The sequence below is a fragment of the Hibiscus syriacus genome, unplaced genomic scaffold (genome assembly GCF_006381635.1).
Source record: "Hibiscus syriacus cultivar Baekdansim isolate YM2019G1 unplaced genomic scaffold, ASM638163v2 tig00110318_pilon, whole genome shotgun sequence".
Taxonomy (NCBI): Eukaryota; Viridiplantae; Streptophyta; class Magnoliopsida; order Malvales; family Malvaceae; genus Hibiscus; species Hibiscus syriacus.
The window spans coordinates 395,985-420,906 of NW_024062677.1; the positions used below are offsets into that span (position 1 = coordinate 395,985).

Genomic DNA, 24,922 nt, shown 5'->3' on the forward strand with positions numbered 1-24,922 from the left:
TGGGTATTCGGTATACAAAATAGAGTCACGAGGATTGCCCTTGTAGACAAAGTAATCGACGTGAATCCCGAAAGGAAAAATCTAATTCGATGATCTGAAGGAAATTGAGTCAAGCGAGGTTTAAGATTATTTTTACCATATTCATTTTTCAACCTTTATTTTTTATTTTCTTATTTTTACTTTACATCACTTTTTATTATTTAATCATTTTTATCAAAACACCCCTTTTTACTACTTATCGCATGGTTTAAGCAATTCAAACAAAAATTCGTAATTTTCTAAGTCCCTCATGATCTATCATTGCTTCTCTTTACTACGTATTTCCTAAAGATAATTCCAAATGTTTTCTAAATTCAAACTTTAAAATTTAAAAATAAGTCTCCTAAGATCTTCTAGAAGGAGCTGAGTAGATCTTCTAGAAAACTGCTACTGACTGGACCTTCTAGAAACTGCCACGTCAGACCGTGTCATGCCCAGAGTCGTGCCCATGTCTCCAGCTGTGACCAAATAATAAAAAATGCGGAATGCACCCTTTTTACTGCTAATTCTGAAAATAAGATCCTGCACAAAAATAAGCATAACAAATAAAATGACACGGTTGGAGACATTCAATTTAGAATACTCATCAATATTTTTTTAATCATTGATACAATAAACTAGTCGCTTGAGATCATTCAATAACCAGACAAGAAAAAAGTTGAAATTCATCCAAAAAAATTTGAACAAAAGATAAATTCATACAAATTTGACAGAATAGGTAAACAAATCACAACAGAGAGTTAAACTAATGAAAGACCACCAACAATCACAAATCAAAATCGAGCACCATGAAAAAATGATCTAAGAACGCAAACCGTGTATCCATGTCCAATCAGAGGGTCAAAGTAGGGAAGATCAATGAAATAACAAATAAGTGTCATCTTGATTAATTGAGGCGACGTCAAATTTAGCCTTGAAAAAAATGATCAATCGACCGAAAACGTTTCATAAAGACAAAGAAAAATGTGTCATAAAGACATAAATATTATAAATTAAAATAACACAAAAAACATAAACATGCATATGAAAAAGTAAATAAGAAACGAGGAATATAGACGGTTGACAACCAACACTAAGGTTGATGTTGTTGTTTGTCAAACCAAAATGAAAAAAAAAATGCGGCTATAAGGGAGGGAAGAAAATACACTAGGATTTTATAACATTAATGAGAATATTGAATTTAATTTTTTTTAAATATTTATGATTTTGAAATTCATATTTTTATACTTTATATATGTAATGTAAGTACATTCATCTTAATTAAATGTATACATGATTTATGTATTTTTACCATAATTTACATTACAAATGAAATTTTGATGTTATCTAAAAGGTCTAAAGGCATGTCAAGAATCATACACGAAACATATGAAATTACTTTTAAGACGGTAACCAAAGAATAGACGTTGATGATTACAGGAATGAGTCTTCACCCTTCCTAACCTCTTATCGGATGTCTTCTCAAAGCTTCAAACGGAGTTGGACTGTCTTTGGTAGATGATTGCAGATAGTTCTTTTTTTTACTAGAGAGATGCAAAATCCAGAGTGAATATTAACCACTTTCAAATCTTTTCAGAACAATAACATAAGAAGTTCCCTATTCTCTTGAAAAACCATTCTCTCTCGCTGTTTTCTAACATAAGATCGAATAAAGAATGAACGAATGAAAAATCCTTTCCCGTTGCTGTAAGAGAATCATATACAACTCAAGGTCCATCTTCTTCATCTCCAATCAAATTACAAATGTCGGAACACTCCACCAAGCTACACATAAAAAATTGTCTTCATAAGCAGAATGAATTTATTGGACCAGAACTTGGAGCAAATGATCATCCAAAGGACAATTGAACTATGATGCAAGTATACTCTGCAAACAGTTGTTGATATAGGCAGCTATTCTTTCATTCTTATAATAATTGTGATGCTGGTAATAATACATACAGTCAATGCCTATATGAGGAATGAAGAAATCGTACCAGTAATTTCAACTTCGAAACCCTTCCTTAAAAACCACCAAAGGTCTGCAGAGAATGAACCAAACAGACAATCATTTTTCTCTTATTTTTAATCCAGAACACAAGCAGTTTAAGCAAATATGAGATGGATCATTGGAAAGAATTCAAGTACCTTATTATATTGAAAGGACCTTCACCAGGAGAACCATCACCACCTCTAATGCAAGTGGTGACACATTTGATGGTGCATGACTCGGCTTTCCTAGACTTTGGTCGCTGGATCCTCGGCTTCTTGCAATCTTTCGTCGATGAGCACTCTCCCGAAAGTGTTTGGGGTATGTTGGACAGTGTTTCCAAGTCTTGGGGTACCTCAGCAGGCGCGGCTGCAGGGACTAAAACAGAAGCCGATGCTGCAAGGAAGCTACTAGCAAGAATGCATCGGCGGTTGAATCTGTTGAGGTTGCTACTACTTTTGCTAGAAATGTCGTTGTTGTTGCTGTTGCTGTTGACACAGTGGACACAAAAAGCTGCAGCAGGGCCATAAATTAGCATTATGGTTAATGTGTAGCTCTTTCTTGCTCATCAATTCTATTTCTTCATTTTAGCAGGGTTTATGAATACAAAGATTTCACATTTTCCTTATCTCTTGAGCAATATTTTCATGTTTCTGGTGGGAGAGTTATCCTGTCACATTTTTATCCACGTGTTGAACTTTTTTTTTTGTGTGGCTGGCATGTAATCAGCACACAAAGGTCCATCCATTAAAGTATAAAATTTGCATTAAGTTACATGAACTGCACGTGAGCATGACCTGAAAGCAAAAAACATCATCATTCTTCAAGCATTTTGTTCACTCAGAATCATATAAGATATGAAGAATGAAAAATAACTATAGTCCTTGATCGTTTTCATTGCCAATTTCCTCTTACCGTTTGGTTTAATTAGATATTATCATTGTAACCCACCGAATATGTTCTTTAAACATCACATCTGAATTAATTCACTGGTTATAGAGGTGGCGAACAGATCGTTCGAATCAATTTAGATCTGATTATCTTGGGTCAATCGTTTCAAGCCGGATCATTAACAAAGACGATGGTTAGCTAGTAACATTTAACAAAAAGAGAATAAAATATATATCATTTTATTATTTATCACATTGCTAAAAATATATAATAATAATAATAATAGTAAATTATTTATTTACTTTTACTCAATTATCGGGTTAAAAATTGGATCGATGTTCGGTTCAGATCAGATTTAGTTTAATTAAATTCGGGTTGCTTTTGATTCAGGTTATTTTTAATTTGGGTTGTTTTCGGTTCTAGTTAATTTCGGTTCGAGTTGCTTTCGGCTTATGTCAAATTGGATATGAGTCCATATTGATCCAGTTAAAATTTGAATCAGTTTTGATTTGTGTTTCAGATCAACTTTGGTCATGATGTTCAAGTCTATATCAAACATCGAATAGGGTAAATCCGTTTGAGTAATCGGGTTTGAATCAAATTTACAAGGTCTAACTAGATATTATATGCACATCTCATTCCCAAAAAAAAATGTCAAAAAGCTGTTCAATTTGAATCATGTAACATTTCATGATGTTTTACATCACAGTGAACCATAAATACGAAAAATCGAGTGACTCCATCTAGAGCTTTTGTCCATATACGCTATATGCTATCCACCATACATACATATACACATTTCTATATCAGATAACATATGGATTTGCAGGAAAGAAAAACTATGCATAATCTATAGGACAAACATCGTACGGGCAAAAGAGAACATGAATGTTTTGTTGCAGACTTCGAAAGAGATAACGGGACTTGCATCCTCTTGTTTACGCAGTTCCAACTGGGTGTTGTTTCTCAGAGGGTAATAACATGTTATCCTTGCATGATAATCAAGTGTTCTTTTCCAAAACAGACAAAGCCGGAGTTAAATAATTATTGCTTTATCGGGCAAATGAGCAACCTGTTGAAAGAAAATGTACATGCTCCTTCAGTTCCACTAATTTTGGGTCACAAATCAATTAAAAGTTATCAAGGTTTTATGTTTTCCTCACCAACTCAAAAAGTTCCCTCCCTTGCTCAGGAACATATTCATGACAGACCTGCACGTAAGCAATCAAGTTTCTGTCAGTTTTTCAATACTTGAAATGAAATTGTGTTACAGGGTTACCACATCGAAGCTCTTGTTTCTTGCTGTTGAATGCTTTCAAACAGATATCATCCACATCAGCACAACCAATTCCCTGATCAAAGGAAGAGAGTGGTAAGACGAAATGCAAACTCGGTAGTGCCTTATTGCAGTCTATAATAGTGGTACGTACGTTCTCACCTAGGAAACCCTCCTTGATCGAATATAAGAGCACGTTGTCCACGAGGTACTTCCTGTAAGAATGAATCTTTGATTCAGTACATATTTTGGCCATAGAAGAGCCGAGGTTGGATATGAACAAAAAAAAGATCAAAAACATTTTGTTGTGCAGACTCCTATTTTCCTTTGTAACACACAGAAAGAAGTACACAGATTTTCTTTTGTAAAGCTGACATTCAACCCTTTAACCATTGTGAAGAGACTGAACCGCTTAAGCTGCATAAACCAATGGGAAACACTGATTTGAAATGTTCCACATTAGGCAGATGCAGTCGGCAATGCCTCCAGACATATTAGGGAGATTCTGTTTCATTGCAACATTTTTACTGTATTCTCTTTTTCCTTTTCAAGAAGCACACACACTGGAACAGTGAGCTTAAATAGTATATAAGCAAGTCCAATGATTAAAATGAGTTTGTCATTACCTTTTTTTTATAAAATAATTAAATATTATTTTAAAAAACAATTATGACTTTATTTTGAAAAATTGGGGATTTTGTATTAATTTGAATTAAATTGAATAGGAGTTGTCCTCGACCTTTGGGTTAAATAGGTTAAATACCTAAAAACGTCTTTAAAATAATTTTAAGAAAAATTGTTTTTTAGACAAAATTCGGTCTGCGCTACCAAAGATTCATTTAAATGGATTCGGGAGTCGGTTACGCGTGGGAGGGTTAGCACCCCATAGCGCCAAAAATGGGTACTGAATCGCTTACTCATTGTCGTAATAGTGAAAATTAGGAATCGAATATAAAATTAAAATATGATCTATTTATTGAAATATAATTAATTTATTTCGAATTAATTAATTAAAGAAAATACTTTAACTTAATAAGAAATCTTGAGATTTACAATCCTCCGTCGGGAAAATTATCTTAACTATTTCTCATTCGTAAAGAATATTATCCACACATTGATTTTAAAAGCACAAATTGAATATAACTTGAATATCAACATAAAATAAAATAAAATGGCTAATTATAAATATTTATTACATTGTTCGACTTAAAATAAAATGAATTAATAATTAGCATAATGAAATCGGTTTATTTCAAGTTCGCATTTTGTTTGAATGTCATATCGGACTGTACCACTTCAACCAAGTGATACTTTCTACGCCCATTCTACAAATATCGTTCTCGAAACCATTTGAAACAAATCGATAGATAAAGAACACAATGAAAACAAATACAATTTGAAATTTATAAAATAAATATTTAAAACACATAAAACTAATAATGTATCTAAAATAATACCGAGAGTCGTTATATAAAAAATACATATACATGAAAGACTAGAATGAAGTAAAATAAAAAAATCACAGATCTAAACACAAATAACATAAAGAATCACATTTGATGATTTTAAGGGACCAAATAAAACTAACAGACATTTAAAGGACTAAAATAGCAAAAATAGACATTTAAAGGACTAAAATAGCAAAAATAGAACTTTAAAGGACTAAAATAGAAAAAATAAAAAATTTAAAGGGCTGAAACAAATATAAATAAACCAAAGATAGAAAACGAAAATATTAAACATTATAGATACTAGAAATGAAAATAACCCATAAATCATATAAATGACTAAAATGAAATAAACCAGAAACGTAAAGGACCAAACAATCATTGAACCAAATGCAAAAGTGACTAAAATAAAATATTTACAAATCTTAGAGCCAAATTCGAACACCAGCCAAAATACATAATACACAAAACCAGTGACTGAAATGAAACTATTACAAATACCATAGTCAGAGTAAAACATTAATAGAAATAACATAACATGTAAAATGGTGACTTATATACAAAAATTGAAAGATGAGAGCCCATGCGCGAAAATACAAAACCCGTCCCCTCAAAACGATGTTGTTAGGTATCGAATATAAAACCTCGAATTCATGCCTAAAATATAATCAGCCTTCATTTTCCATCCCCATCGCCTGAAGGGGGGGAGAGAGAGAGAGAGAGAGAGAGAGCTTTATAGAGCTCTCATAATCCGACGAGCAAACACCGTATCAACCGCCGTTGACCAGCAGCCACCGCCGTATACTGACGTCGGAGGGTAGAGAATAAGATGCCATCCAAAGTGCCTCTTGACCCTGAGCAAGGATCAGGGCCCCATTTGGCCTGAAAATGGCCCAAATGTTTTAGATCCAAGAAAAAACCTTTTGGTTTCTTAGGCTCCGAAGGACGTGTAAGGGTGGGTATCACCCAAAGGTAACTTTTTCTTTCTTTCCTCTCTTATTGCTTTCTATTTTCCCTAAATCCCCTTGTGTTTATCTCTCTTTCTCTCCCCCGAGCATTTTCTCTCCTATATTTTTCTCTCAAAACCCCGAATATCTTTCCCCCTCCTCTGAAATTGTTTCTTTTTTTTTTCTTTTTATGTTGATGACCCTTTGCATGTTGATATCTTGAGGCAAATCCCCTCGGGATTTCTTTGCGATTTTCTTTTGTTTTCTTTATTGGATTTTCTCTGATTGCTCTGACTTTTCTGTGCTTGATGGAATTGTTGTCACTGTATGATGGATGTGTTCTAATCGGCTCCGATTGCGGTGGTGGCGGGAATGAAATTCGACTTCTGCGGTGGCTGGATGTTATCCATTAGGTTGAAACCCTAGTTTCGAGGTGATTTGGACCGTTGGTTAGGTCCAGATCTAACGACTTGTTGGAGGCGGCGCTTGTAGCACCCTTAACCCGTACCTGACCCGGATACTAATCCAAGGTGTCACATTGACTATTAAAACTTATAAAATCATGAAAATTCAAACTTTCATTAAAATAAAGTTAATAATTTACATAAGTATATTCAACACATAACAAAACCGATCATAGCATATGTAAATCACAATTTGTCTACATGCCAGCACCTTTGATACAACAAAATACATAGTGTGTAATTTACTTATGATACGATCTTTCGAGTGGAGGTATGTTGTTCTGCAGATCCTAGGTCTGATACTCCTGCTTCTCAGTACCTACGTGTAAAACTCTTACACGCTAAGTCATAGACTTAGTGAGGCATAAAAAATACAATAATGCATTTCCTAAAAATATGAATATGCAATCTAATTAATTCAAATACAATCACAACTATCATATCATTATTTAATATGTCATATATGATCCATCATAAATAATAATAAGGGTCACCACAGCTCGTATAAGGGTCCACTTAGTGGCATGTAAAATTTTGTCCCGAAGAACCTCATGTATGTCCCGATGGACCTCGTATATGTCCCAAAGGACCTCATATAATCCCTCGACTCTTGGCATGCCAATTATACCTATAGCTCTCACATCACATGACATGGTCTTGAATATTTATATGTTCCATATAGTCTCTTAATTCATCATATATTCATGTATTCATATCATTTCTCTTATAATCACATATGTCTTATCGCATGCCACATATCACATGTACATATAACCATCAATCTCATATCATATAACATATGTTATTTTATTATGTTCACATGGATCATATAGCATGTATCAAAACATATAAACATATATCACTTATGCATGGGTTTATACTAATCATAATATATGCATGTTCATAATTATTGGACCATGAAAGTTTAACATAAGAAATAGACTTATCACAAGTCTTATTTCCATAAAACTACATCTATACTATAGTATGCACTCACCTTAGCATCACTTATTCCCAATCACCTTCTATGACTTTAACATTCTTAATCGATCCTAACTCTTCGATCGTTCCAGAACTTGCGTATGCTTGATATCTGCACAATCATATATTGGATATGCATATCAGAATTTTAAGTATCATAATTCGATTCTGAATAACTCAAGCTAAAAGAAAGGCTTTATACAATTTTCCACTTTGAGTAGTATCGATACCTTATGTATGGTACCGATACTTCAGTAGCTTTGGTATCGATACCAAACTGTATCGATACCCATTTTCTATTCTGTGATCCTTATTTCCAAAATGGTATCGATACATGCCTTATGGTATTGGTACCCTTGGTATCGACACTACCCCCAGGTATTGATACTCCATGAATAACTTGTCAAATTCGGGCTTATAGTATCGATACTGGTTGAACAATATAGATACCCCTACTCCAAATTTCATTCATTTACCCTTGAAGTATTGGTACTGGATGAAGAAGTACCAATACTCATAGCCCATAATTCACCTTTAAAACCCAAAAATTCACCAGTACCAATCTAAACCTTCCATTTTAAGCTCCTATCATGCCATTAAACTCTACTACCCTTCCAAATTCAATTCTAACATTTCATAATTCTTAATTTAGCTGATGACAACTCAAATTTAGTCTCAAAATCTAATTATTAACTCTCTCCTAAGATTTCATTTAGCGATCTCTTATCTTTAATCCTTCCTAACTCCTTTATCTTATAGTTTTAAGACAACTTAAGCTTTTCTTAAGCTTAAGTATCATCTAAGAATCATAAACCAAACTTAAATTCAATGAATAATCAACTCCCAAGAAAACTCACCTTTGCTATGGTAGCTCACGGTTGAAAGAAGAAGAAGAGAGTTCTCTGAATATTTCATTTCCTTTTTCTTTCAAATCTCCACGTGTATATATCCTCGCCATATCAGATTTTTAATTCATTAATTGATCATATGACTATTTTGCCCTTCCATTCATCATTTTTTTTATTTAATCCTACACAAAATCTTCCACATAAATCCTTGAACTTTTCAATTTATCTACTTTAATCACAAAATTTTGAAATATTACAATTCAGTCACTAACCCGATATTTGGGATGTTACAAATCACCCTCTTAAGAAAATTTTTCCTCGAATTTTCACTGTACAAAGATATGGGGGTACTGATTCTTCATGTCTTCTTCACGTTCCCACGTTACTTCCTCTACTTTGTGATTCCTCCATAATACTTTGACCAATGGAATTGTCTTATTTCGTAGCTGTTTCACCTCATGAGCCAATATTTGTACTAGTTCTTCTTCATAAGTCATGTCAGGCTGAATTTCTATTTCTTCTAGGGTCACCACATGGGAGGGATCGGATCTATATCTTCGAAGCATGGAAACATGGAAAATATTATGTATCTTCTCCATTTTAGGTGGTAAAGCCAATTGGTATGCCATTGATCTCACTCTCTTAAGGATCTCATAAGGTCCAATAAACCGAGGACTAAGTTTTCCTTTTCGTCCAAATCTCAACATTTTCTTCCACGGAGACACTTTTAAAAATACTTTATCTCCAACTTGAAACTCGATTTCTTTCCTCTTGAGATCGATATACGATTTCTGTCTATCAGTGGCTGCTTTGAGATTGCTTTGAATCACTTAAACTTTTTCTTCCACTTCTTTAATCAACTCAGGACCAAGAACTTCTCTATCCTTAAGCTCGTACCAGTTCAAGGACGTACGACACTTCCTCCCATATAAAGCCATATATGGAGCCATTTTTATGCTTGACTAGTAACTATTATTGTAGGCGAATTCAGCAAGTGGCAAGTATTTTTCCCAAGATCCTTTAAACTCGATCACACAAGCTCTTAACATATCTTTCAAAATTTGGATAGTCCTCTCAGATTGCCCATCTATCTGAGGATGAAATGTTGTACTAAAATTCAATCGAGTTTCTAATGCTCCATGTAAAGTTTTCCAAAATCTCGATATAAATCTAGGATCTCGATCATAAACAATCGAAATTGGTATACCATACAATCGTATAATCTCCCTAATATATAATTCAACATACTTATCCATTGAGAAATTAGTTCTTACAAGAATGAAATGGGCTGATTTAGTTAATCTATCCACGATCACCCAAATTGAATCTCTTTTTTTCGAAGTCAATGGCAACCCTGTCACAAAATCCATCGTCACATTCTCCCATTTCTATTGAGGAATAGACATTGGTTACAATACTCCTGACGGAACCTGATGCTCAGCTTTGACTTACTGGCAAATTAAACACTTGGATACAAATTCTGTAATACTTCTCTTCATTCCTTGTCACCAATATTGACTCTTGAGATCCATATACATCTTGTTTCTACCTGGGTGCATCGTCAATAGACTACAGTGAGCTTCTGTTAACAAATCAATCTTCAACTTATCATCATCTGGAATCACTAATCTCCCTCGATAATACAGATTCCCATCATATTTAATCTTATAATCTTTATTCTCTTCACTCTTTATTTATTGCACCCTCTTCAAACACTTTTCATCTTTGGTTTGCAATTCCTTAATTTGATCTAGCCATGTTGGATTAAGTTTCCATTCTGCACATATTACACCATCTCTATCCAATGATAACCTGGCATCTACAGCTTGTAAGACTACAAACATCTTTCGACTTAAAGCATCCGCTACCACATTTTCTTTTTCAGGATGAAAATCAATTACCACATCATAATCTTTTAGAAATTCCACCCATATTCTTTATCTCAAATTTAATTCTTTCTGAGTCATTAGATACTTCAAGTTTTTATGATCAATATATAAATAACAACGTTTACCATATAAGTAGTGATGCTCCAAAACTTTCTTGACTCTCAGGAGTCCAGGCAAATGATACACATTTCCTCATCAACTTAGTTAAAAGTAAAGTTATCATTGAAAAGTTCTTAACGAACCTTTGATAATATCATACAAGCCCTAGAAAACTTCGAACTTCAGATGCATTCTTTGGAACTTCCCATTCTAAAATGACTTTTATCTTTTGAGGATCAACATGAATTCCTTCTGCAGAAATTACATGTCCAAGAAATGTCACTTCATTTAACCAAAACTCACATTTAGATAGTTTGACATATAGTTTTTTATCTCATAGAAACTGCAAAACTATCATCAGGTGGGCTGTAACATCCCAAAATAGGGCTAGTGACTAAAATGCAAATTCTGAAAACTTAGTGCTTAATTTTGAAATAAGTTAAAAGTTCAAGGACTTAATTGGAAATATTGTGTGAAGGTTGGTTTAGTAAAGATTAAAAGAAATAAGAGTAAACTTGTCATTGGACAAGAAAGATTATCTTTCTTTTGTAGGATATATAACACGTGGAAAATGAAGGTTAAAGGAAAAAGTCTCCAGAGAACTCTCCCTCCTTCTTCTTCTTTCTCTTCACCGTGAGAGTCATATTGTGTGATATGACTTGTATGCATTAAATGTCATGTGAACATAAGAGGAAAACATATAAATTATATGATATGATATAAGTGAAAGCATACATATATGATATATGTTATGAAATAAGATATATATATATATGGTCACATGAAATACATGAGAAAAGGTATATGTGATTAAGTGATTAAGAGATACAAGCCATGAGATATGTGACATGTGAATTATATGGAAGTGATCTATGTGTAAGTGAACTAAGTGAATATGTGAATGTATGATAATATAATAATAATGCCCATGATATGTGTTATGAGAGCTAGGGGTATAGTTAGCATGCCAAGAGTCGAGGGTTCTACGTAATCCTTCGGGACATATATGTAATTATGTGGAACATATATGCGGTACTTCGGTACACATATTTGGTCCATTGTATTATGTATATAGTTCTTAAGGAGTGGTCCTTGGGGACATAGTGGTCCTCTGGGACAAATATTAAGTGCCCCTAGTGGTAATTATACGAGTTGTGGTGACAGCATAGTGCACAACCTCTATGTACTCACATATTTGTAGTTCTCAGAAGTGTACATGGGCTAAACAAAGAAATAATATAAAGAAATATTGTATAATGTTATACGCTTTGTTTGTGAAAAGAATAGTATGAAGTGCTTCAAAGATTAAGATCAAATTATATGTTCTAAATGGATTAATGATAGTGATAATGACAATAATGTGACTAAAATAATGATGATATGTGTACATGTTTATAATTGGTTATATGAATTGATGTATGATGTTTGTATTATATTTTTATATGAATTGTGAAATGTTCATGCATTACTGATTATAGAGAGTTCAGATTAACATGTTTTATGCCTCACTTAGTCATCGACTTAGCGTGAGAGTGTTTCAAACGTTGGTTCTGGAAAGCGAGAAGAGAAGCAAAGAGGAGCAAGACAGGTCAGACTCTTCTTTCCACAAATTAGATCAGAATTGTATTTGAGTGTAGGTATTTGGTTGTATATAGTGTGTTGCCATGTAACAAAATTGTGAATTACTAATGCTCTGGTTGATTTTGTATTATTTTGGACTAACTTGTGTAAATTAACATCTTATATTTTAATAAAAGTTTAAAATTTCCATGATTTTCTTTAAGAGTCAAAGTTTGAAAAGTCAATGTGACACCTCGGACTCGGATCTGGGTCGGATACGGGTTAGGGGTGTTACATGGGCACTATGTTCTTCATTTGACATTGAATACACCAATATATCATCAATGAAAACAATTAAGAAATGGTCCAGATAAGGTTGAAATATTCTATTCATTAGGTCCATGAAAGAAGTCGGTGCATTCGTAACTCCGAACGGCATAACAATGAACTCGTAGTGACCATATCTCGTTTTAAAAGTTGTATTCGAAATATCTTTCTCCTGAATCATCAATTAATGATAACCAAAACGTAAGTCGATCTTCGAAAATACTGAAGCTCCCTTTAATTGATCAAACAAATCATCAATTCTAGGGAGGGGATACTTATTCTTGATAGTCACCTTGTTGAGATACCTATAATTAATGCAGAGATGCATTGAACCATCATTCTTTTTAACGAACAACACCAGAGCTCCCCAAGGTGACACACTTGGTCTTATAAATACCTTATCCAACAATTCTTGTAATTGAATCTTTAATTCTTGTAACTCATTCAGAGTCATTTTGTATGGTGTCATTGCAATAGGCGTTGTTCCAGGCATTACTTCAATTTGGAATTTCACCTCTCTATTCGGAGATAAAACTGGAAACTCTGTAGGAAAGACATCATGGAACTCTCTGACTATGGGAATTTCTTCTAACCCTTTTTCCTTTGTTCTAGTATCCATCACATTAGCAATGAAACCCTGATATCCTTGTAGCAATAACTTCTTAGCTGACATCATCGATATTACATTTGTCAATGGATTCCATCTTTCACTGAACACTATAAATTTCATTCCTTATGAACTTATCAACGTTACTCTCTTCAATCTACAATCGACGTTAGCATGATAACGATATAACCAGTCCATTCCCAATATCACTTCAAATTCCTCAAAGGGTAATTCCATCAGATTAGCAGAGAATTTAATTCCCTGAATCCGTACTGGACACCCTCGGCATACTCTATTTACCCGAGCATTGTGTCCTAACGGATTTGTTACTATCATATCACTATTAGTGGCTTCTAATTGAATTCCCAATTCTCTCACCAATTTACTGCTAACATATGAGTATGTGGAACCCGAATCAATCAATACCATTACACATTTATCATAAAATAGGAAAGTACTTGTGATTATTTCCGGATCATCACGCTCTTCATTGGTCTTTATGTTATACACTCAGGCAGTTGAGCACACTTCTTGCTGAGTAGAGGACTCAACATGACTTTTTCCTCTACCCCTTCCTCTTCTTCTCTGAGACATTGAAGCAGATCGCTCCGACTTAGCAGGCTTTCCGGCCTTCAATGGATAATCTTGTATGTAATGTCCTATTTCCCCACATCAAAAACAGGCTCCAGAGATTACTCTACATATTCTGCTATGGCTTCTTCCACAAAGTTGACATTGTCTGACTTGTCCTTGATTTACTCTCCCAATACCAGACCCTACTGATTGAGGTTGTCTGGCTCTAATATGATTTGATCCTCTAGCGGAGGATGCCACTGACTCAGACCTCGCCTGATATCGAAAACTAGAATCTCTACCTCTCTTAGGTGGTGCAGAACTTGATGAAGCCCCAGTTCTTTTGGACGGTTGGGTTCTTTGCTCTCCAAATCTTTCATTTTGAGCTCTCTCCAGAACTTTAGCATTAACTACCTTTTGAAATGAGGAAAAGTTCAACACTATCAATATTTCTTTTAACCTCGGGCGTAAGCCCTCAACAAACCACTCGCACGCATCTTTCTCCATTAGAATCAACTCAGCCACAAAATGACATAACTTATTGAACTCACACTCGTATTCATACATAGTGCAGTTCAATTACTTTAAGTTCAAGAATTCTTGCTTCATCTTCTTAATGAATTGATCTCTTATATACTTGTACTTGAACTCTTCTAAAAACAAAGACCATGTCACCTGGTCACTTGTCATCCTTATAGTGACATTCGTCCACCAAATTCTTGCTTGCCCACGGAGCAAGGAGACCATTCCATCTAAATTTTTTTGCATAAAAACAGTGAAGTCCATCTAACATGATCTTCATATCATTAAGACAAAGGTCTGCAGCAACATGACCTTCCTCGATTTCACCTTTGAACTCAAGAGCTCTTCTATCTTTCAACTCTTTTGCTACATTCATTCTCTGATTTGAGGAAGCAGGAGGTTGGAAACGCGTGAAGATAATGTTCAACGTCCTAAAAAAGACATATTGATCTTGCATATACACTCCTGAAGATACTTGTTCTTTACCTTGCCTGGCCAGGGCAGGTGAATTACTACTCTCTGATGGCCTATCATCTCCTGCTTCACTTCGGGAGCTATCATGTATGGACATCTAATAAGATATAACCATATAATTCTATTAGCAAAACAGCATACTCATTACCCTATAAGATCAGAAGTTCTTACTATTTTGTTGGCATGTATACATTTAAAGACACTCTAGACTTCGGTTTATACCTAGAATCGGCTAAACCATAGCTCTAATATCATTAAATGTAACACCCCCAACCCGTACCCGACCCGGATACGAATCCGAGGTGTCACATTGACTATTCAAAACTTTTAAAACTTATAAAAAATCATGAAAATTCAAACTTTCATTAAAATGAAGTTAATAATTTACATAAGTATATTCAACACATTACAAAACTGATCAAAGCATATGTAAATCACAATTTGTCTACATGCCAACACCTTTGATACAACTACGTGTAAAACGCTTACACGCTAAGTCAGACTTAGTGAGGCATAAAAAATACAATAATGCATTTTCTAAAAATATGAACATGCAATCTAATTATTTCAAATACAATCACAACTATCATATCATTTTTCAATAATGTCATATATGATCCATCATAAACAATAATAACATAATAGTATATAATAACGTAAACACTTTTTACATCTTTTATAGGCCCATGTACATTACTGAGAACTTAAGGTATGCGAGTACATTGAGGTTGTACACATATGTTGTCACCACAGCTCGTATAAAGGTCCACTAAGTGGTATGTAAAATTTTGTCCTAAAGGACCTCATGTATGTCCCGAATGACCTCTTATATGTCCCGAAGGACCTCATATAATCCCTCGACTCTTGGCATGCCAACTATACCTATAGCTCCCGCATCACATGACATGGGCTTGAATATTTATATAATCCATATAGTCACTTAATTCATCATATATTCATATCATTTCTCTTATAATCACATATGTCTTATCTCATGCCACATATCACATGTACATATAACTGTCAATCTCATTTCATATAGCATTTATTATTTGATTATGTTCACATGGATCATATAGCATGTATCAAAGCATATAAACATATATCACTTATGCATGGGTTTATACTGATCATAATATATGCATGTTCATAACTATTGGACCATGAAAGTTTAACATAGGAAATAAACTTATCACAAGTCTTATTTCCATAAAACTGCATTTATACTATAGTATGCACTCAACTTAGCCTCACTTATTTCCAATCAACTTCTATGACTTTATCCTTCTTAATCGATCCTAACTCTTCGATCGTTTCGGAACTTGTGTATGCTTGATATCTACACAATCATATATTGGATATGCATATCAGAATTCTAAGTATCATAATTTGATTCTTAATAACTCAAGCTAAAAGAAAGGCCTTATACAATTTTCCACTTTGAGTAGTATCGGTACCCTATGTATGGTACTTATACTTCCCTAGTTGTGGTATCGATACCAAACCGGGGTATCGATACCCATTTTCTATTCTGTGATCCTTATTTTCAAAATTGTATCGATACATGCCTTATGGTATCGGTACCCTCGGTATCGATACTACCCCTAAGGTATCGATACTCCATGAATAACTTGTCAAATTCAGGCTTATGGTATCGATATTGGTTGAACAGTATCGATACCCTTACTCCAAATTTCATTCATTTACGCTTGAAGTATCGGTAATGGATGAAGAATTACCGATACTCATAGCCTAGAATTCACCTTTAAAACCAAAAAATTCACCAATACCAATCTAAACCTTCTATTTTAAGCTCATATCATGCCATTAAACTCTATTACCCTTACTCAAATCAACTTATATTCATATATAACACACCCTTATATTCAAAATCTCATCTCATATCTTGAAATTAATAATCCTACAAGTTTTCTAACATACTCCAAATTCAATTCTAGCACTTCATACTTCTTAATTTAGCTGATGACAAGTCAAATTTAGTCTCAAAATCTAATTACTAATTCTCTCCCAAGATTTCATTTAGAGACCTCTAATCTTTAATCCTTCCTAACTCCTTCATCTTATAGTTTTAAGACAACTTAAGTTTTCCTTAAGCTTAAGTATCATCTAAGAATCATAAACCAAACTTAAATTCAACGAATTATCAACTCATAATAAAACTCACCTTTGTTATGGTAAATCACGATTGAAAGAAGAAGAAGAGAGTTATTTGGATATTTCTTTTCTTTTTTCTTTTAAATCTCTACGTATATATATATCCTCACCATGAGATTTTTAATTCATTAATTGATCATATAACCATTTTACCATTCTATTCATCCTTCTTTTCTATTTAATCCTACACAAAATTTTCCACATAAATCCCTGAATTTTCAATTTATCTATTTTAATCACTAATTTATGAAATCTTACAATTCGGTCACTAACCCGATATTTGGGATGTTACAGCGCTGGCAGCTAATGATAAGAAACACTAGCGGTTTGGGTGTTGGGCCTGGATCGGGTAGGATTCGGGCCTCGGGTCTGGACTCCAGCTGGTTTGGGTTTTGCTTTGTTGTTGGTTTGGCCGACTAGGCCTGGGTTGATGTTGTAACTGGGTTGGGCTTTGGGTGAGGCCTGCAAAACAATGTAATATGTATTAATAATTATAATTAATAATAATAGTAATAATAATAATAATATAATATTTTTGTAGACCTGGACAAAAACGGGTGACTACAGTTGTCCCTCTTTGCACATTCTTGTGTTAACAAGAATAGGGCAAAGACAAAAACTGGACAAAAAAGACAATCAGTTTTTGTCTGATTCTCTTTTTTATTTTGAAATTTGATTGTGTATTGTCGGGGACAACACTGCTCATACGTGATGAAGAGTTCTGGTCGTCTAAGGGTGACATGGCTCCTACGTGATGAGGAGATTTGGTCTGTGGATGACATGGTTCCTACGCGATGAGGATGGTTGGTTATCTAGGGGTGACACGGCTCCTACGTGATGAGGAGGTCTGGTCAATGGATGAGACGGTTCCTACGTGATGAGGATGGTAGGTCATCTTTAGGGTTGATAAGGCGGTTCCTACGTGATGAGGAGGTCTGGTCAATGGATTAATTTTATTCACATGAAAACAATGTAATTAATGAATGATAGAATTATTTTGAATTAATTTCCCCTTTTTGGCTTCTTGCTCCTAGCATGTCTAACTGCTCAGTCTCATTTTCAGAAAATTGATGCGAGATGCCCCACATTGTTTCTTCTTGTAGGGAGGTTTATGTTCAAGTGAACAATCTTGTACTAAATGCTTTAGGTTTTATTGGTAGAAGAAGATTTCAGTTTTTCGTCTAAGAAGACGATTGTGTACTTTATTGGCTCAACGAAATGTAAGGGTATGACTTTTTTTATTGAAAAGATAAAGGTAATGTTTCAAGGTCTCAAAGATAATGAATATCAAAATTTGGTCATTTGGTAGTGACCATGAATTATTTCGGGTAAAGAATCGAGATATTTTATTTTGGGGTTTTAGACGGGATAAGAAAGGTAAAATCTTTTCATATGTCAAAAATCTGTCATTCTTGAAGAATTAAAAGAATCTGTAATTCATTTGATATTCGAAGAACTAAAGATTAAAACTCGTTCAATTATTCAACCTTAAAAGGTAGCATAAGTTCAATCATTAAAAGATTAAACATATTTAAGCAAATATTAAAGACAGAACAAAAACGAGTTCAAACGAAGCAATGCTCTCAATGCAATTGCAAAAATGCTTCAGCTTTCAACAGAATGTCTGGAGCTTCCTATGTGGTAGTTGCTTGCGGAATCAACATCCTATACCTCAAGATATGGGTACTCTTTGGGCTTGGATCATCTTGGAAGGTTCAACCCTACGAACATCTGAATAGACTCCCACCGTACTGATTTCATCTTTTTCTTTAATTGTTCAAATCTTGCTTCCATATGGTGTCACGTGGTTAGGACCACTTCATCGAATCCTCCACACATTAATTCCATGTTTTTATGAATGATGTATAAGAAAATACTTGAATAAATGAAATGCATATGCAAAATAAAAAGATGCAAATACAGATGCAAAAATATTGATCCCAACGATGAATATCGTAGAACAATTTTCACCAGATATAAAAGCCTTCACATTACAAGATAATCCATTTCACAGACACATTTTTGCTTAGATGTTGAGTCTGAAATGGATCACTACTTCGTCTCGAATCTTCGTCCTTGAAGATGATGCCCCTCAATGCTCTGTTAACTAACTTGGTTAATGCCCCTGTGGTGCTAAAGTCAGTGCGTCACTCCTTGGTGACTAGCAATGAAATTATCGTAGATAAGAATCTACTGCTGGATTACTCCTCGGATCAGTAGATCATAATATCAGTCTTGAATGTTGAACGATCTTCGAGCAAGTCTCATTTTGGTATTTTGGACTCCTTTCAGCCCTCGGTATATGTCTGTATACATGACTGCTTGATTGAAAACTTTTATCTCTTCTTGTGAAAATTTTCTCTCGAATATTCCCTTGCGGATCAACACTTTCTCATTATGAAATGTCGATGAGATGCAATGCAAAGAAGAATAAAAAATGACACGAACAAAAGAAAAGAAATATGTTAGTACTGATAAGATAATTGATACAGATAAAAATATTCTTCAAAGATGAATATAACACCTACTTGTCATGATATCTACCCAAACATGCTTTTATTAAATATCATTCCTACCCGGACATGCTTTCTACCCAAAATGATTAATTTTCAATAAAATAATCCTAACCGCATGGTATCTAGTTCGCATGCTTTTATTCAAAAAGAATAAATATATTCTACGAACTAGAAATGCTCCTCCTTTGTGTACATCTAATTTGGTACCTACTGACGGATAGAGGTTCGGTATAGCTATACCTAGGGTGACCGTTCTACAGTTCACTATATGCATGGTTTCGACTTTATGAGGAAAAGGGTACTCGAATTGTCCTTGATGTCGGTGCCCCCTTGGACTACCAAACCCTTGATCCTAACCCATTACAGGTATCGAACGGAACGAGTTCAATTCAAGGGGATCCACTGTCTTATACCCATACGATGAATAAATCCCTACGGAGCTATAAAGTATGTATTCCATGGGTTATTTGCTAAAACTCAAATTCTTACGAGAGTAAAGCATTCACCCCGACTTATTTGGAACGAAGCTTGTGCCTAGAGCTTATGTTATGCAAATGCATGTGATGTGTGTGAGGAGGAACATACAAACCTTTGACTCAAAAAAGGGAAAAGTAAAAACTCTCAAAAGGAACTTTGATGTAGCTGAAAACAAAAATTAAACTGTTAGAATGAAAAATATAGAAATTAAAAACTTCAATAAATGGATCATAAGTTAACTAAAGACTCGAACTCATAATTTCCACCACAAAAATAATGTGTAAGCGACCTATAGCCTGACTGTCTAAAAAAAGTCCCCAGCGGAGTCGCCAAGCTGTCATAACCATTTTTTTGATAAAATAATTAAATATTATTTTAAAAAACAATTATGACTTTATTTTGAAAAATTGGGGATTTTGTATTAATTTGGATTAAATTGAATAGGAGTCGTCATCGACCTTTGGGTTAGGTAGGTTGAATATCTACGTCTTTTAAAACAATTTTAAGAAAAATCATTTTTTAGACAAAATCCGATCTGCGCTACCAAATATTCATTTAAATGGATTCGGAAGTCGGTTACGCGTAGGGAAGGGTTAGCACCCCCCACATCGCCCAAAAATTGGTACTGAATCGCTTACACGTTGTCGTAATTGTGGAAATTAGGAATCGAATATAAAATTAAAATATGATCTATTTATTGAAATATAATTAATTTACTTCGAATTAATTAATTAATTTACTTTGAATTAATTAATTAAAGAAAACCCTTTAACTCAATAAGAAATCTTGAGATTTACAATCCTCCGTCGGGAAAGCTATCTCAACTATTTCTCATTCGTAAAGAATATTCTCCCCACATTGATTTTAAAAACAAAAATCGAATATAACTTGAATATCAACATAAAATAAAATAAAATGGCTAATTATAAATATTTATTACATTGTTCGACTTAAAATAAAATGAATTAATAATTAGCAGAATGAAATCGATTTATTTCAAGTTCGCATTTTGTTCGAATGTCATATCGAATTGTACCACTTCGACCAAGTGATACTTTCCACGCCCATTCTACAAATATCATTCTCGAAACAAATCGATATATAAAGAACACAATGAAAACAAATACAATTTGAAATTTATAAAATAAATATTTAAAACACATAAAACTAATAATGTATCTAAAATAATATCGAGAGTCGTTATATACAAAATACATATACATGAAAGACTAGAATGAAGTAAAATAAAAAAAATCACAGATCTAAACACAAATAACATAAAGAATCACATTTGATTATTTTAAGGGACCAAAATAAAACTAACAGAAACTTGAGTGGCTAAAATAGTGAAAACATACATTTAAAGGACTAAAATAGAAAAAATAGAACTTTAAAGGACTAAAATAAAAAAATAAAAATTTGAAGGGCTGAACCACAAATATAAATAAACCAGAGCTAGAAAACGAAAATATTAAACATTATAGATACTAGAAATGAAAATAACCCATAAATCAAATAAAGGACTAAAATGAAATAAACCAGAAACATAAGTGACCAAACAATCATTGAACCAAATACCAAACAATGACTAAAATAAAATATTTACAAATCTTAGAGCCAAATTCAAACACCAGCCAAAATACATAATACACAAAACCAATGACTAAAATGAAACTACTACAAATACTATAGCCAAAGTCAAACATTAATAGAAATAGCATAACATGTAAAATGGTGACTTATATACAAAAATTGAAAGTTGAGAACCCAAAATAGAATAATACAATAATTATATTAATGGCAAAAAAAGATATTACAAAACCATAAGGACCAGATTTGATATTACCTCATGCGAGAAAATACAAAACCCGTCCCCCTCAAAACGATGTCGTTTGGTGTCGAATATAAAAGCCTAAATTCATGCCCAAAATATCATCAGCCTTCATTTTCCATCCCCATCGTCTGAAGGAGAAAGAGAGAGAGAGCGAGATCTCAGAAGCAGGCGAGCAAACGTCGTATCGATCATCGCTGACAGGCAGTCACCACCGTATGTCGGCGTCGGAGGGTAGAGAACAAGACGCCATCTGAAGCTCCTCTTGGCCCTGAGCAAGGATCTAGGCCCCCTTTGGCATGAAAATGGCCCAAACGTTTTAGATCCAAGAAGAAACCTTTCGATTTCTTCAGCTTAGACGCCAGTGCAATGGTGGGTATCACCCAAAGGTAACTTTTTCTTTCTTTCCTCTCTTCTTTCTTTCTGTTTTCCCCGAATCCCTTTGTGTTTCTCTCTCTTTCTCTCCCCCCGAGCCTTTTCTCTCCAATATTTTTTCTCTCAAAACCCCGAATATATTTCCCCCTCCTCTGAAACTAGTTCCTTTTTTCTTTTTTATGTTGATGACCCTTTGCACGTTGATATCCTGAGGTAAATCCCCTCGGGATTTCCTTGTGATTTGCTTTTATTTTCTTTATTGGATTTTCTTTGATTGCTCCGACTTTTTTGTGCTTGATGGAATTATTGTCATTGTGGTTGTCACTGTAGGATGGATGGGTTCTAATCGACTCCAATTGCGGTGGTGGCGAGAGTGAAATCTGGCTTGAGCGGCGGCTGGATGTTATCCATTAAGGTGAAACCCTAGTTTCAGGGCGATCTGGACCGTTGGTTGGGTCCAAATCCAACGGCTTGTTGGAGGCAACGCTGGCAGCTGAAGAGAAGAAACCCTAGAGGGTTTGGGTGTTGGGCCTGGACCAGGTCGGATTCGGGCCTCAGGTCTAGACTCCAACTGGTTTGGGTTTTGCTTTGTTGTTGGGTTGGTCGACTGGGCCTGGGTTGATGTTGTAACTGGGTTGGGCTCTAGGTGAGGCCTGCAAAACAATGTAATATGTATTAATAATTATAATTAATAATAATAGTAGTAATAAAATAATTATACAATAATAATAATATAATATTTTTGTAGACTCAGACAAAAATGGGTGTCTACAGAGTTGATATAATAATCACATATGTAAAGGTTTAGCCAAGATAGCCACCGCCTTCACTACACGAAAAGGGGGGGGGGAACATAGGTTTACACCAGGTAAATATAAATATCAACAGGTTGCGAAGAATGATATAACATTACCATTAGGGGACCAGGGCGAATTATTGTGTACCCAAGACCTGATCTTCTCAATGAATCCTCACCAGCCTGAAGATTACTCATCATGATTCATGACAACTTTGTATGTAAGAAAAGGATAACAGAGAATGAATCGTTCTCACATTAATAGAAACAGAAGCAGAAGATAAGACTGACCCTCTTGGCTTTCAAAACTTGCTCCCTTCTGTTTGGCTCAACTCCTAATCCTGTGCATGAGACTAAAACAAAATCTGTTTCCTGTCCCGTCTGCAAAATGTCAAAGTAGATTTGTTCAGGACTGGGAAAAATGATTGATCATCTTCAAAAATATTGCTTAACCAATTAGGTAGGGCTTCTATAATATGGCACCCATTCAATGCATGCACACATGTGAATGTTCTGCTTGCGCACGGGCGTGTACGCACGGGTGTGTACACACGGAATGAAGCAGAACTCTATGTAAATAGAAAACTAGAACACCAGCCATTTCAGCCCAATTGGTATTGCCTTAACATGGGTATATTAAAGGCAGTGGCTTAAAGCTACAATGCGTTTTTCTCGATTAACTTCATAACTACCGTATCACATTATCCATACTAGATACTGTTCCTAAATGTTACCAAAAAGGATTCAACGGTGCTTATCTTTTATGTTATAGCATAAAATGATAGTATAAACTATAAAGTATCCCTGAAGGTCCTTCTGTAAAAGAACGAATATATGTAAAACACTTACAGGCAAGGCTTTTATATATTCTAATATAAGCTTGAAATTTCGGGGGTCTTGCCTCATTCCTGCTGATCCTTCAACAGGCCTCTGCAGCAAGAATCCATACAATTAGACTTTAGAAGCTTTAAAAGCATAATAGTGATTATTTGATCAAGGGGAACAAGAGATTGATAAATCATCAGAAACCAGTGTTACAGGATACAGATGCCATGATTCTCCTTGGTTCGGAAATCATTTACACAACATGATAGCAAGCTACCACTCAAATCACCGAAGACATCTATCACTATTAGTTAATAACTTTTACAGCTTGAACCATCATATTCAGCCAAAAAACAGAAGGAAAAAAATGCAAATGCACACAGCAAGACCAAAATTATCAACTTTTCCTTAGGCGGATTGTGGAATTTCACATGCCAACTATGAACAAGCAACCCACTTGATAAAAGTTATTAAAGACAAATGCACACGACAAGACCTAACTTAACAACAACATTTCCTAAGGAAGATTGTGGAATTTCATATACCATTTCTGAAGTAGCAACCCACTTGATAACGGTAATGAAAGACAAAGGCATACAACAAGACCTAAATTAACAAAAACATTTCCTGAAGCAGATTGTGGAATTTCATATGCCAGTTATGAACTAGCAACCCACTTGATAACCATAACAAAAGACAACCTTGAAAATCTGATGATCTAAAAACCAAAATCATTTACCATTCAAAGAGTTATACCAATACCTTTGAGAATAAATCAGGTAAGGATTCCTGAACTTATACGAGTTTTTAAACTAGGTGAGTTAGTGCAAGTTTAACAGTAAACAAACCTGTCGTCATGGCTCAAAGCGTATAGTTACTGTATGTACAAGGAATGGATCTAATGTTGGATCATTTGGGTTCACAGGACGGAAGGATGAAAATGGCACTCTTATCTGTCAATCACAGTAAAGAGGAAAATATGTAATTTAATTAACAAGCCTCAGCAAAATTCT

General features: G+C 34.4%; 2 protein-coding genes and 1 long non-coding RNA gene across 3 annotated transcripts; all 3 read right to left on the reverse strand.

Annotated features, from left to right (window-relative positions):
* Positions 1 to 1,695: 1,695 nt before the first annotated feature.
* Positions 1,696 to 2,650, reverse strand: LOC120117033. The gene is made up of 3 exons (XM_039137375.1): positions 2,167 to 2,650; positions 2,016 to 2,060; positions 1,696 to 1,803 (listed from the first exon to the last, which is right to left on the reverse strand). The coding sequence occupies exons 1-2, from the start codon at positions 2,544 to 2,546 to the stop codon at positions 2,024 to 2,026; spliced, it is 417 nt and encodes a 138-aa protein (XP_038993306.1). The 5' UTR covers positions 2,547 to 2,650; the 3' UTR covers positions 1,696 to 1,803; positions 2,016 to 2,023.
* An 892-nt stretch (positions 2,651 to 3,542) lies between these two features.
* On the reverse strand, positions 3,543 to 4,238 carry LOC120117054. Its single transcript, XR_005515598.1, has 3 exons — positions 4,182 to 4,238; positions 4,063 to 4,110; positions 3,543 to 3,971 (listed from the first exon to the last, which is right to left on the reverse strand). It is a non-coding gene; the product is annotated as an uncharacterized LOC120117054 (long non-coding RNA).
* A 95-nt stretch (positions 4,239 to 4,333) lies between these two features.
* Positions 4,334 to 24,868, reverse strand: LOC120117007 (protein HIGH CHLOROPHYLL FLUORESCENCE PHENOTYPE 173, chloroplastic-like). Its single transcript, XM_039137360.1, has 5 exons — positions 24,758 to 24,868; positions 23,934 to 24,014; positions 23,376 to 23,465; positions 23,202 to 23,267; positions 4,334 to 4,390 (listed from the first exon to the last, which is right to left on the reverse strand). Exons 2-5 carry the CDS (start codon positions 23,988 to 23,990, stop codon positions 4,334 to 4,336), a joined length of 270 nt encoding a protein of 89 aa, XP_038993291.1. The 5' UTR covers positions 23,991 to 24,014; positions 24,758 to 24,868.
* Between the last annotated feature and the right edge of the window lie 54 nt (positions 24,869 to 24,922).

What these genes read in the sequence shown, in the direction of transcription:
- LOC120117033 (XM_039137375.1), bottom strand. Translation starts at nt 2,546, where the DNA reads ATGCTAATTTATGGCCCTGCTGCAGCTTTTTGTGTCCACTGTGTCAAC. An exon ending in GGTCCTTTCAATATAATAAG is followed by an intron (nt 2,061 to 2,166) that starts GTACTTGAATTC and finishes CATTCTCTGCAG; the next exon opens with ACCTTTGGTGGTTTTTAAGG.
- LOC120117007 (XM_039137360.1), bottom strand. Translation starts at nt 23,990, where the DNA reads ATGAGGCAAGACCCCCGAAATTTCAAGCTTATATTAGAATATATAAAA. An exon ending in AAGTTTTGAAAGCCAAGAGG is followed by an intron (nt 23,268 to 23,375) that starts GTCAGTCTTATC and finishes AGTAATCTTCAG; the next exon opens with GCTGGTGAGGATTCATTGAG. An exon ending in TTCGCCCTGGTCCCCTAATG is followed by an intron (nt 4,391 to 23,201) that starts GTAATGTTATAT and finishes TCATTCTTACAG; the next exon opens with GAAGTACCTCGTGGACAACG.